General features: G+C 39.0%; 2 protein-coding genes across 6 annotated transcripts in view; both read left to right on the top strand.

Moving 5' to 3' along the window:
* The window catches only part of LOC148850382 (putative protein phosphatase 2C 12), a 35,294-nt gene extending 27,836 nt beyond the window's left edge, over positions 1 to 7,458 (top strand). For 2 of the 4 annotated variants that reach the window (XM_088945442.1, XM_088945444.1), the window contains exons 6-10: positions 3,137 to 3,244; positions 5,945 to 6,070; positions 6,188 to 6,414; positions 6,653 to 6,852; positions 6,936 to 7,458. In XM_088945442.1, the coding sequence (XP_088801568.1) occupies positions 3,137 to 3,244; positions 5,945 to 6,070; positions 6,188 to 6,414; positions 6,653 to 6,852; positions 6,936 to 6,955 (681 nt within the window). In that variant the 3' untranslated portion in view covers positions 6,956 to 7,458. The remainder of the gene's footprint in view (positions 1 to 3,136; positions 3,245 to 5,944; positions 6,071 to 6,187; positions 6,415 to 6,652; positions 6,853 to 6,935) is intronic. The other 2 variants (XM_088945445.1, XM_088945443.1) reach the window with 1 other exon arrangement.
* A 2,277-nt stretch (positions 7,459 to 9,735) lies between these two features.
* ATG2 (autophagy 2) overlaps positions 9,736 to 14,163 on the top strand; it is a 54,247-nt gene continuing 49,819 nt past the window's right edge. For both annotated transcript variants that reach the window (XM_088947122.1, XM_088947123.1), the window contains exon 1: positions 9,736 to 10,230. In XM_088947122.1, coding sequence (XP_088803248.1) covers positions 10,027 to 10,230 — 204 coding nt within the window. In that variant the 5' untranslated portion in view covers positions 9,736 to 10,026. The remainder of the gene's footprint in view (positions 10,231 to 14,163) is intronic.

Raw genomic sequence — 14,163 nt, 5'->3', positions numbered from 1 at the left:
GAAATCCCGGGATGAAGTCCCAAGACTTGTGAGGCAATTTCATGAGCTTGTTTTAACTCAATTTGATACCAGAATTAAGGTTTTCAGATCTGACAATGCAAAAGAGTATTTTGAGAAGAGTTTATCCTTGTATCTCTCTGACATGGGGGTTATTCATCAAAGCTCCTGTGTTAGAACCCCTGAACAAAATGGGATTGCTGAGAGGAAAAATAGACATATTGTTGAAGTTGCAAGGAGCCTTTTGTTTGCCTCACATGTTCCCACAAGATTTTGGGGTGATGCTGTACTTACTGCTACCTATCTCATAAACCGTATGCCATCCAGGGTTTTAGGGTTTAAATCCCCCTTCAGTCTTCTTCATCCAGACAAGGATCTCTTCCCAATTACTCTTCGTGTGTTTGGTTGTACCTGTTATGTTCACATTCCAAGTGTGCAGAGACATAAGTTTGAACCAAAAGCCCACAAATGCATCTTCCTTGGTTACTCCCCCACACAAAAGGGTTATTATTGTTTTGATCCAAAGACTGGCACCCGACATGTCTCTATGGATGTTACCTTTGATGAACTTTCTCCTTTTTATGGTTCCTCTCAGGAAGGACATTGTCAATAGGGGGAGATTCTGTCACAAGCTTTTGCTCTTCCTCTTCTTGTCCCAGTTGAGTCTCTTGACAAGCTTGTATCCTCACCAAATGAATCAAAGGAGGATTAGCCACTTCATTCCTCTTGTCCTAGTGCCCCTATTTCTTTACCTCATCGTCCTACCCATAATCCCAAAGTGTATCAAAGGCAGCGATCCAGGAATGAGCAAGTAGTTTCCTTTACAACAGATGAGGCTCATACATTCCCAATCACAGATGAGATAACAGGTACTGCTTCAACCCCCTTGGAATCATCCTTCCCAGATCTTGGTGTCCCGATTGCTGTTAGGAAAGGAAAGCGGAAGTGCACTGCACACTGCATTTCCAAACACCTTTCTTATGACTTACTTTCTCCTTCATACTTTGCCTACCTCTCTTCAGTTGCTTCTAGCCCCATTCCTAGGTCTGCATCAAAAGCTCTTGGGATTCCAGAATGGAGAGATGCCATGAAGTCTGAAATAAATGCTCTACACAAAAATGGTACTTGGGAGGTGGTGGATTTGCCTGAAGGGAAGGATCCAGTTGGGTGCAGGTGGGTTTTATCATTAAATACAGGGCTGATGGGACTATTGAGAGGTACGAGGCCAGACTTGTTGCAAAAGGCTACACACAGACATATGGGATTGACTACCTAGAGACTTTTGCCCCTGTTGCTAAGATGACATTTGTGAGGGTTCTTTTATCTCTGGCAGCTCACTTTGGTTGGCCTCTTTATCAGTTAGATGTAAAGAATGCATTTCTGAATGGTAACTTACATGAGGAGGTCTACATGTGTCTCCCTCTAGGAATGTATGGGAAAGATATGCAAGGAAAGGTATGTAAATTGAAGAAATCACTTTATGGCCTCAAACAATCTCCTAGAGCCTGGTTTGAGAGATTTAGAGCTGCACTTGTTAATTTCGGCTATGTTCAGACACAGTCAGATCATACTCTGTTTGTGAAGAAATGTGGATCTCTAGCAGTGTATCTCATTGTGTATGTTGATGACATTATAGTGACTGGTGATGATGCCTCAGGCATTCTGGCCCTTAAGTCTTTCCTCGATACAGAATTTGAGATTAAGGATCTGGGGGAGTTGAGATACTTCCTTGGCATAGAAGTTGCTAGATCCAAGGATGGGATTCTTATTTCCTAGAGGAAATATGTCCTTGATTTGTTGTCTGAAACTGGGAAAATGGGTGCAAGACCAGCTGCAACTCCCATTGATACGAGTCACAAACTTTCAGCTTTGGATGGAACTTTGTTGCAAGACAAAGGGGTCTTTCAGAGACTTTTTGGGAAGCTTCTGTACCTGTGCATGACTAGGCCAGATATTGCGTATGCTGTTAGTTGTATTAGCCAGTTCATGCATGCTCCTAGAGATACTCATATGGTAGCAGTAGAATGGATTTTGTGTTATCTAAAAGGCTCTCCAGGAAAAGGAATTCTATTTACCAAGCATGGTCATATGAAACTTGAAGCCTATATTGATGCTGATTGGGCTGGAAATATTGATGATAGAAGATCTACTTCAGGGTATTGCAGTTTGGTGGCTGGTAATGTTGTCTCTTGGAGGAGTAAGAAACAGTTAGTTGTGGCCCGTCCCTCCCCAGAAGCAGAGTATAGAGCCATGGCACATGGAGTCTCGGAATTGTTGTGGCTAAGGTCCTTAATGGAAGAACTTGGGATTGATCATGACAAACCCATGATGTTGTACTGTGATAATCAGGCTGCCATCAACAGTGCTCACAACCCGATACAACATGATAGAACCAAACATATTGAGGTTGATAGACACTTTATTCGAGAAAGAGTCTCTTCCGGTGAAGTGTGTCTTCCATTCATTACTTTTGAAGGACAATTGGCAGATTTCCACACCAAGGGCATTTCCAAGGCAAGGCTTCAACATGACACTGGAAAGCTGGGCATGAATAACATCTATGCTCAGCTTGAGGGGGAGTGTAGAGGAGATGGGCCGAATGGCCCATTGACTGTCATTTCATGTTATGTTATTTTGGGCCTTATTCTGGGCCCATACTCTGTAATGTTCTGTTTTTTGTAATTTCTTGCCCACTCAAGGGCCTCTCTGTAATATTCAAAGATTAACTTAATAAAATGTTTAGATTGTTAGAGGGAGGTTTAGTACGAACCTCTCACTCTCTAACTCTCATTGCCACTAGCTCTCTCTCTCTCTCTCTTCTTCCTCTTAATCATCTCTTGTTTGTTTATTTTCTGGTTTGCATCTAATCTCAAGCAGTTCCATACATCAAGAGGACTGTTTTTCAATTGTGATGATAGCAGAATGTCCATAGACCACCATAGATAAGAAATCCATCTCAAAATTTGGTCACACTGATAAAGCCTTGCAACTATACTCTGTCCTTTGACTTCATTTTTTTTTAATTTTCCTGTTAAGGTCTTGGTGTTTTGGATGTACTTTATTGTAAAGTTCCATGCCCCGACTTAATCTTTTGGATCAAAGAAAGCTATTTGATTGTGCTTCAACTCTGATTTTTCAGATTGGCCCTATAAGATGTTGGCCAGGTGGCTTATGCATTTCAAGATCTATTGGAGATATGGATGTTGGCGAGTTTATCGTCCCTGTCCCCTATGTGAAACAAATCAAGGTTTGTTAGTAACTTTCTAGATGAACATTGAATTGATTATTTCTTAGTTTTAATGTGCTCTATTATCATTAACATCTCAGTGGACTAAATTAGTTTTGATCCTCTCCCCTCACCCCCCCTCCTTTAGTTGCTTGCTTTGCTCATTCACACAAACACACTGTACAGCTGAAGTTTTGGAACCATGACTGGGAAGGCAAAGTTGATGTAATCATATTTGTTAGGAAAAAGGGTTACCTTGTAATAAGAGGGTAGGACACAGAAATCTTACTCATTAAAGAAAATGCATCTGAGGCTGTGAGGCAATAAGATTGTCATGTCCAAGTCATGTTTAATTCCATCTCAAGTTGATGCAACTTGTAAAGTGGGTATGGAATCAATTCCAATCCAAGTTCAGCTAAGTCTAGTAAAAAAGTCTGCTTTTGTGTTTTAACTTATTGAATTTCAGAACTAACAGAATTCCCAAGTGCCAGGATTTGGTGCATTCTATAACAACTTATGCTTTGATTGTTAAGGTCCAAGTTTAATTCATTTCTCTGCAAGTCAGTCTATGTATGCATCATCTTATCTTATTATTTTTCCTTTATCCTATAGTGTGTAAATTCTAGTTTATAAGTAGCTCTTTCTTTTGGCAATATGTTAGTCTTCTTCTTCTTTACTTGTTCTTCCCAGTTTCTCAGTACAATTTAGATTTGTGCATTTTATTGCATCTGGATTCTGCAGTAGAAAATACATTACTTCATCCATATGATTCATTTTGCTTCATATTTAAACTGGATTGAATCATTTATATTTTTTAAGAATTAAAATCAATTAACTTCAAGATTCAGGAATATTATGGAAAATCTTATTGTTGAAGAAGGGGATGATGGGTTTCTTTAAGGCTATGCTTGGTTTGAAGGAAAAAGTAGGGAAACCTTTACAAACTTTGTATAGATAGGCCTTGCATAAACAAAGCAAAGGGTGAAGTAGATAGGCAGTCTTACTCTCAAAGTTTGGGTTAGTATACATGACACTTGGAAGGCAAAGTTGGTGCAATCTTGTATCAGATGAATATATAAAAAGCTTCCCATCAATATTAATCGATGTTCAGAGAACCGGCCGGGCATAGTCGCATAGAACTGGTGAAGGGAGAGGTTCACGGGTCAGAGGTTCAACTGGAGGTCGAACCTTGATGACATGGCATCATATAAATACTATATATAATATATTTTACAACTTCTAATATACTTAAATATGGTGTATGGATCACAAGTTCCTTAATTTTTAAAGCAAATAAATAGGGCTCAAGTCTCTTAATTTACATTTTCTTTAAAATACTTGCGTAATAAAGTAATATGTGCAATAAAGAGTCATTAATTAATACAAGTTAAGAGATGTTCTAATGGTAATTAAGCAATATATGAAAATAAGAGGTTAGGGGTTCAAATCTTGTTAAATACATTTTAAAATTTCAATTGGTTAAAGACCCAGGTGGTTTCATGAAACTGGGACCAGTTCATTGGTTTTCCGGTTAAAACCACTCAGCCGGTTTTCATTGACTTTTAGCAAAAGCAGTTATTGGGATAAGACTGAGTCGACCAAGGTCCCGTGTCATGATTCAACCGGTCTGGTCCGGTTTTCTATACACCGATATTAATTGCTGCATGTTCTCATACCCTACTCCATATATATTTTTGTCTGTTCAATGTCAATATATGCTAAATGCAACAACGTAAATAGTAATTCTTAATTCTTCATACTGATAGTTTTTGCACCATTCTCAACAGACAATATTCTTAGGGGTTGGCAGAATGCAGCACCCTCAAGAACAACTAAATCTTTAGCTCCAGTGGAATGGCATCCATCAGCATACAGCCTAGTCAAATTGAATTTTGATAGGTGTAGCTTGGGAAACCCAGGATTATTCGACACTGGTGGGGTCTCTAGAGGCAACCAAGGTACCATTTTAGCCATCTATTCAGGAACTATAGGCGTAAGGGACTCCACAAAATCAGAAGAATTGGCAGTTATACAGGGTTTGAGGTTGATGAGCAGGTTTCTTGATTTTAATGACATGGTGTGGTGGGGGGGGGGCGCTCTTGGTTGTGCAATGACTGAGAAACAATTGCCAGAGAGTCATGCCAATACTGACACACTAGATGAAATTAAAATGCTTAGCTAGTTGAGTGGTGTCCTTTTTTTCTTGGGCTCGAAGTTTTTTTCTTCATGGCTTGAAGGTTGGCAAATAAGCTAGCTAACACTACCCTAAGAGGGGGTGAACAGGGCTCAGTTGTTTTGGGGACAGTTGTAAAGAACTGCTTGTACTGGGATGTCTGGCACTTAATGTATTAACCATCTTTTATACATAAATAATAAGATTTAACAGTTATCAATCAAAAAAGGTTCTTCACACTTTCTTCACACTGAACTCACAACATGCATACACATTCTGCTTATTTAGTTCCATTTCAATCACACTTATGTACAAGGAACTTTAGTCTGTGCAATTTGACTTTTCTGAAACTAAAAGAATGTTTGAAATGGTTGCAATTTTCAGTTTGTCTCAAATGGCATTTTAGATTGATTTTGGTATTGATAATCTGAGATACAGAACCTCAGTTCTCACTTTTGATCTATGTCAGCAGCAAGTTCTCCATTCATTTGTTGCTATCAAGCACTGATCATCACATTAAATGATTGCCATTATTGTTATTTCTACAGTTGTCAACTGCTGGGGGTAGGCTTATCATCTCAAGTGATGGTGTTTGGGATGCTTTATCATCAGAAATGGCTCTAAATTGTTGTCGTGGGATGCCAGCAGATGCTGCAGCTGCCCAGATCGTCAAAGTATTGCACTGTAGTTCATATTGAATTTTCTTTTTCCTTTTTTTTTTATGTATGATTATCTTGCATTTAGTGACTTGGTGACGTTTAATAACATCGTTTTTTCTGTTATGTTTGTAGGAGGCGGTGCAACCAAAGGGACTCCGAGATGATACCACATGCATTGTTGTTGATATACTACCGCAGGAGAAAAATCCTCCTGTTCCAAAGAAGCAGGGGAAAGGAGTATTCAAGTCAATGTTCTGCAGGAAGTCATACGAGTCGACTTCTGATTGGGAAAAGGAATATTTAGAGCCAGATATTGTGGAGGAAATGTACGAGGAAGGATCTGCTTTGCTTGCAGATAGGTTTGTATTCTATATAGTATCATTAGTAACTTGAGGCTTTTACCTCAAGTCTGGAAAAGCATGGTCTATGTTTGTATTGTATTCTCTTGTTGCTTATTTCTTGGTCATTGTCCATAAGCTTTCCTTTGCTTGCTTACATGTTATTTTTTTCTGTGATTTCCTTCTGGGTGGTACTGCCACAACTTAGACAAATGCCAAGTGCTTGGGTTCTTCTGACTTGGGAGACATTGGTTTGCAGGTTAGATGTAGAATATCCCCTGTGCAACATGTTCAGGTTGTTCATGTGTGCAGTTTGCCAGGTAGAGATGAAGCCTGGAGAGGGCATTTCAGTGCATGAAGGCTCATCAAATCCAGGAAAAGCGCGTCCCTGGGATGGCCCTTTTCTCTGTTCAAGCTGTCAGGCAAAGAAAGAAGCCATGGAAGGGAAAAGACCAAGAGGTACTTTCTTGCCTAGTTTCAAAAGTATGATGCTATGGAACTTGGTTTTCTCTGATTTATTTATTTTTTGTTTTTTTTTTCAGATAGTGAACGTGACTGGTAAATTCTTGGTGGCAATGTCATGATTTTACAATACTTAGTGCTAACAATTGTTTCAGAACTGACCAGAAATGGAAAATCTGGGCCCTTGTTCTGGTACTAACTGTTCATTCACTCATGATGGGATTGAACAAATGGGCTTTAATCTGAAGTGACCACCAAGGCACATTGATAAATCACTTGTTATGCTGCTTCAACACAGAAGATCAGGGGCTTGAGCTTTTTTGTTTATTTAGAGTTGTCTTCTGATTTGAGGATTGATGTATTGATCTTCCCTGCTTTCTTCGAATGGTTTGCAAGTGGTGAATTCACCAAGCACAAGAGATCTCTGACAACTGTGATAGACTCATTTTCTTTTTGAGATCACTTCATTGTATATGGGTCTATTTTATAAACTAGAGGGTTCAATTAAGCAGCCACCACTGTAATATGTAATACCCTAATACGTTGGAAATTTGTATTAATTTTTAGATTAGAAAGCATACTTGCTGAACCGTTTATTCCAAACTGAACATCAAATCAAAGATAAAGAAAAGGATACTCGTATAATGAGTGTCCTTTGTTTTCTAAATTTCTTGATTAGGCAAGACCAAAGAAAAGGTAGTGAGGGGGGAAAAGAATGACAAAACTTCCATATAATATTTCCTGGTGAATATAACAATATACAGAACTTGACAATGACGTAAACGTCCTTTCTACAACGCACATTTGTGGACTGCCTGTACGGGCCTTGTAAACTTCCCTTTGGATGTTTTGAAATCTGCTGAGATAATTATTTGACTGGTTGATTCCAAGCATGGTCGCTGCACTGAAGAATTGTCCCAAGGAAAAAGACCAATAATTACTTCATGAGCATTGTTAAGGCAGTCCAATAATGGAATAAAAAGACCAAATTATCCAAATGGTGAGACAAGCAGAAGCAGATATGATTATGCATGTGCATACTAAAAGCAGTCGAACACCTGAAAACAAAGTGAACATTTTTTTTTGAAAGAGTGAACATGTCTCAGGGCATGTATGCATGCGAAAAATGATTCAATCATTTATAGAGAAAAAAAATAATGGAAAAGTACGGACAGGCTTAATGCAAATTTTTGAATTTCACTGTAGATCTATAAATGTTCAAAATGTCAAAAACCCCCACTCTATTTATCATTGCCCGCCCATGAATTGGCATCAATTCCGAGGTAGCACTTATGCCAACTGTACTTTAGGCCTAAAAATTTTGACCCTGGGCTGAATCGTCATTCATGATACCCATTGAAGTTAATCCACAAGTTATTCATTTCTTTGATGGACACCCAACCAAATAGTAAGTACCCCAGTCCCAGTGATGGACATGAATTGGGCGCCCCATAAGGCCCCACAGCACATCCGGACCTTATATTGTTAACATCTCCCCGTGATGTCTTATTATCTCTCATAATTATCATTGGAAGATGTTCCCAATACAAGGTCGGAATGTGCGGACATTGTAGGGCGCAGATATGAACTCAATGGACATACGGTCAGTATTTCACCTTGCTTTGAATTTCTTTTTTATTTATTCAAAAGATTGACGTTCAACCTGATTACTAGCTCTGCCTAATCAGAAGGATTGGCTAGATTTCCACACTCGTAATGAACATGGTTGGCTCTGAAGTCAACGAGCTGATTAGCTTCTTTATACCCATGATGAAACTTGAAAGGATAAGATTTTTAATATCATGGCCCAACTTCATCATCCACGTAGAAGACGATTATGCCAATCCATGCTGGAGATGACGTGGCATCTAGCCATACATATTCGTATTTGCATATTCACGGAATTTTCCTTCTAACATGGCTGTGGCAATTTTGGGCCTCCCAGGCCCCCACAATCCTTACCGCATGAAAGATTATTGGACTGGATTTCATTTAAAGCCCAGACCTGTTTTCCTTATTATGGCGATCAGGCGATCAGCATTCACCAGGGCAAGATTCAACAATAAGTCAAATATCTGATGATTAGAAATGATTGGAAATGTTGACTTCGGTGTGGGCCAGCGAACTGCTGGGGTGCTGGGGCCTGACTCCTGAGAGCGATCGGATGCGTATAAAAATGTACAGGGATGGGTCCCAAACCACACCCGGGATCTCCTGCAATCTGTGGGCCCCACTATTCGAATATCTTTATATCCAAACTCTAAACCCTAGACGGCCGGTCTCCGACTCAGTCGGCGAAGTTTCGGACACGAGTGAGATCAGCATCATCCGTGCCGTGCGAGCGTTGAGATGCATTCGGTGTGGTGCTTGTTTGTGCCGAATGAACCCTGGCGGCGAGTCCCTGTACGAATACGATACGAAATCCTAATCACCTCGACACGAGAGCACCTGCCAAAATTTTGGGCTTAAAAGCAGTGAGCACGATTCTGTTTGGATAGACTTTACTGATATGATAGTATTTGTATTATATATTTTGTGCTTCTATTTTTATATTTTTTAAAGTATAAAAACCTCTAAATTCGGCTTTTTATACTTTGTGCTTTTGGCCAAATAATATTTTTATTTTCGTGCGAACGGGTGGTAATTCACCATCCTCCAATATAACTCTCGACCCTATCTTCATTCGCCGCCATTGGAGTTACACCACCCTTTACAAAATCTAAAAGCATAATTCTACCCAAACAGAGCCTAAGTTTTTATCCAAATTCTACCCAATTCCCAAATCCAAATATATATTTTTTTATTCATAAATCCAAATATTGATATGTTCTGTTTATGTTTAAACTTTACATATATTATTTTGGTTATTGTGTCGTACCCGAGCTGTTACGCGTCGTTCGTCGTTTTCCTTTCTTTCATTCTCCTCCTTTTTTCATTCCGGCAGCGGCAACCTCTCTTTTGTCTAACCGCGAAGGGAATTCTTTTAGGTCTCCATCGTCTCCGTCTCTGTCTCTCCGTGCCTGCTTGCTGGCTGAGTGCCTACTTTGGATGGAAGTGCAAAGCTTGCATCACCAGCAAGTACTGGCTCGACTGGGATTCTCAAGGCCCATGCTCAGAGGACTCGTAACCCTAGCCCCAAATATTTAGAAGAAGAAGAGGAGAAGAGGAGCAATGTTTCCCTGGAACATCGCCAAATCTGCGGAGGCGATGTTCTCTCGCTGGGCCATAAAAAACGTCTGTAAATTCCTCTTGAAGAAGAAATTGGGGCAATTCATTCTCGGAGACATCGACCTCAATCAGCTCGATGTGCAGCTTCGTGCAGGCACCATCCAACTCAGCGATCTTGCCCTCAATGTTGACTATATTAACCAGAAGGTACGCTTGGTCTTCTCTTACTACTGATTTATCTGCACTTCTTATGGAATTTATATAGCTTTCTATTTTGGCATGTTGTTCGTCAAGAGCATAGGGCCTTTTTATATGTTTTCAATTCATTGAATCCGCCAATGTTCTGGACTCTGGAGAAATAGAAGAATTGAGTCTACCAACCACTATTACTGGTGTATTTAGGTCAATTTAATGACTGTGCAGCCTCTTTTTCCCAATACGTTCAAACTTTCATACATAACTGAAAGAAAACTTTCAAGAAACCTATATGCAAGATCATTATGTTTTTTAAGATGCCTCCTTAGACGCATATTAATTGGGCATTCACTTACAAGTTTGTGCTAAATTGCCTTAGCAATAGTTTTACTTTCAGACAGTTAAGAGGATGCTATTGATTGTATGGCGGCTCTCTGTGGATGAGACTTATGAACTATGGTAAATTATATTAAAAACATTAAAACATAAATATTTGAGCTTTGAATCTAGATCAAGTAAGGATTTGTTTAGCTAACTAATTGAATGACAGAATATTCTATCAAATTTCATCCACAAGAAGCTAATATACAGTAATATAAATGAAACCAATTCAGTCTAAGCAATTAGTTAATAAGTTAATATTAATGAACGCGCTAGTCCTGAAGTTCAAATCTTTATAGAAGTAATGCTGGACAAGAAAACCGTGTTGATTGAAGTTTGGGATATTCTACTTGTCTATAGAGTAATATTTAATATTACTGTGATTGGAGAATTGTTCAAAAGAACCATTGTTAAAGAGTTGTTCAAAAGAACCACTGTAGTAAAAAAGTGATTATATTAAATAAACAGATAGTTCTATGGGAAATAACAGGTTCTCTAGGGATTTGGACGCATAGGCAGAGCTTGAGGGGGATTACAATTCTCTCAAGAGAGATTGGAGTGGTGTTTAGATGGGTTAAAAGATCAGAAAAGGGTTTAGCTGGCTATCTAACCAAATAGAGGAGAATTCTTTTTTGATCAATAACAATAATTTCATTAATCAGCCTGTAAATATGCTACAAAAAGGGAAATAAAATTTCTTAACTCCCCCTACTGCAGCCAAAGCCCCAGACAAAAGTCTGAAATTACAACTGAGCCCAAAATAAAATTTTCCTACCCACCCCAACTTAGCTAACTCATTAGCAAATGGGTTAGCAGATCTCTTCACCCATTTGAACCAGTGATTTAAAAGGCGTGCCTAGGCACACAAGTGAGGCGCCTTTTAGGGTATGTGCCTATTTGCTAATGTTGTTCATTCATTCATCCTAATAAAATATCTTCTTAAAAGGCAATTAAAATTATAAAATTATTATTTTTGAATGAGAATTAAGAATTTGAAACCCTAACATGGACTTGTTTGGACTTGCCTCGAGGGGCGTGGCACAAAGGCGGCTTGTGGAATCAAGGATGTAATATGTTTTACATCACATTAGCTACTTAAAGTAATGCAGCTGAGGAAAAAAGTGATTGTGGGTATTACATGCTTGAAAATGTTTTTTATATTTGATTTTATTTTTAAATTCTCATTTGAATATGCTTTACATGTTATGTTTATGTATTTTAATTTTAGATAATAGGTTTTTTAAAACATTTGTTTTAAAATTCAATATATTTTTTATTAATATTATGCTTAATATTTTTTTTTGGTTTTTGATTTTTTGGCATTTTCTTTTTGAATTTTCTGACTTTTTTTTTTTTATTTTTTAGCTTTTTTTTTGTATTTTTGCGTCTTGCTTCAAGAAGGCACGTGCCTCGCCTTGCGCCTCGGGTGCAAATTGGCCCCTGCGCCTTTTTTGCACCTTGTGCTTTTAAAACACTGATCTAAACTTCACTTCCATGTCCTTGACCAGTCACTTAAACCTTTTCCTTTCGTTGCTATACACCCATAGGCCAGCCTTATCTTCTTTCATCCACCCTACTACCACCTCCGAATCCCCTTTAATTACAAGTCTTCTGATGTTCATTTCCTTTGCCTTATGGACGCCTTCCACGACTGCACAGATCTTAGCTTTGAGAGAATCCCCTGTCCCTATTGGGCCTGAGAGCAGAGCTAAAACAGTCCCATTCTCATCCTTAAAGACGCCTCCAATTCTGCTACTTCCATCAAAGTTCAGTTTTATGAAATGAGAGAGAGAGAGGGGGGGGGGGGGGAATCCAGGACAATCTCAAGTCTGTTTTGACCTAGGGTATGACTAGCAATCTCGCCCCACTTTCTGAGCAAGTCATCCACAGTGAAATCTTTGAACAGCTTTGAGGATTTCAGCCATTGTACTACCCTCAGATGGATCAAGTCTACCAGGTCTTCAACCCTCCTCTCTTTTTCAGAAAAAATCCTTGAGTTCCTTTCCTCCCACAAAGACATATTGCAGCCCTTAGGCATCTCCACATGGTCTTGCCTCTTTTCCGTTGCCACCTGAAGGAGGAAGAAAATAACATCTGCAAGCTCATAGGAGGGAACCAATTGCACCCAAAAAGGGATGATGCCCATTCCCAAATCACTCTTGCATATTGGCAAGAGATCAACATGTGAAAACCAGTTTCCCCGTTGGCTCTACAGAGAACACACCAGTGAGGAGATAAGCATGTCTTGGGTCTCTTTTTTTGAAGCAGATCACTAGTGTTGACTCTTTCCAGAAAAGTTTCCCAACAAAAACTCCCAACCCTAGGAGGATCTGGCTTACCCCAAATCTCTTTGACAAACAGAGGAGACTTATTCTGGGCTGAATTGTAATTGTAAACCTTTGGGGGTTGGAATCCCTAATATAAGGGGCTGAACCTATGTATTCTTCAAAGAGTTTCCAAATTTAATGAGCGTTACCATTACCTATCAAATAAATAACAAAAGGAGTTTTTGAGGGAAAAAATCAAACAAATACAGAAATCCCTGGCAAAAGGGATAACAAAAGGAAGAATGAAGCCCTATATATCCAGTCATCCACATCTAAATACAAAGCTTACCAAAAGCTCCTGCCAAAGATGACCCATCAGGTTCATCAAACTTTGGATACACAACCAGTTAGTCCAACATAATTGATTTAATATTAGAATAACTCCATGGGTAAATCCTTGCCTCTTCATTTCTTTTAAAGATTCTTCTTTTTCTCTCTCTATGCCCCCTGACCTACTGTAGAGAACATCAAACTCCAAAAATAATCATCATGTTTCCATTTTTCATGCAAGGCCACAATGACAAAATATTGTAGGATGAGATGTCCCATCTAGACAACTAAAGAGTGGAAAAAAGTAAGACCAAGTAAAATAAGCAGCTTGGCTGTAGACATAGAGGAGCAGATTTTCATCCTTGCCACATAACACAGACAGTTGCCACAATGGAACCACTTCAAATGATCAATAGTGAAAAGGACAAGACTTAAGTTAGTGCATAGGGAAAATAATTATGCAAAGGCTTCAACTCTAGGTCAAACCTATTATCCCACAATCTGCTAACTTGTAAGCATTTAAACTGATTTCTCATCAAAACTTTGTAATAGGATTTTCTAAGTAAAACAACCATTGGAACACTTACTCCATAAGTCTGGGATTGGGAAGTGGTTTGCAGGCCAAAAAATGGGTGGGTTGGATTTTAGGAGAGCAAAGATTTTTATTTAGGCTAAAGGCTCTATTTGGGAAGTGGTTGTGGAGATTTTGGTTGGATAAGGAAGGGTAGCTCTATGTAGAAGAGTAGTGGCATGCAAATATGGGGTAGCTAGGTTTGGGTGGGAGTCAAGGAAAGTTTCACACTCTTATGGGGTCTATGTTGGAAGGGGATTGTGTTATTCAACATTCGTTTTCGGAGCTCACATAATTTAAGGTAGTTGAGAGGTCAATGGTTAGGTTTTGGGAAGAGGAATGGTGTTGTGTTGGAAGACTCTGTGAGGTTTGTCCTCACAGGTCAAAGGAAGAAAT

Source organism: Nelumbo lutea, chromosome 5, assembly GCF_056320005.1.
Source record: "Nelumbo lutea isolate HS-2025 chromosome 5, American lotus-T2T, whole genome shotgun sequence".
NCBI classification, from domain to species: domain Eukaryota; kingdom Viridiplantae; phylum Streptophyta; class Magnoliopsida; order Proteales; family Nelumbonaceae; genus Nelumbo; species Nelumbo lutea.
This window is presented reverse-complemented; position numbering and strand designations above follow the sequence as displayed.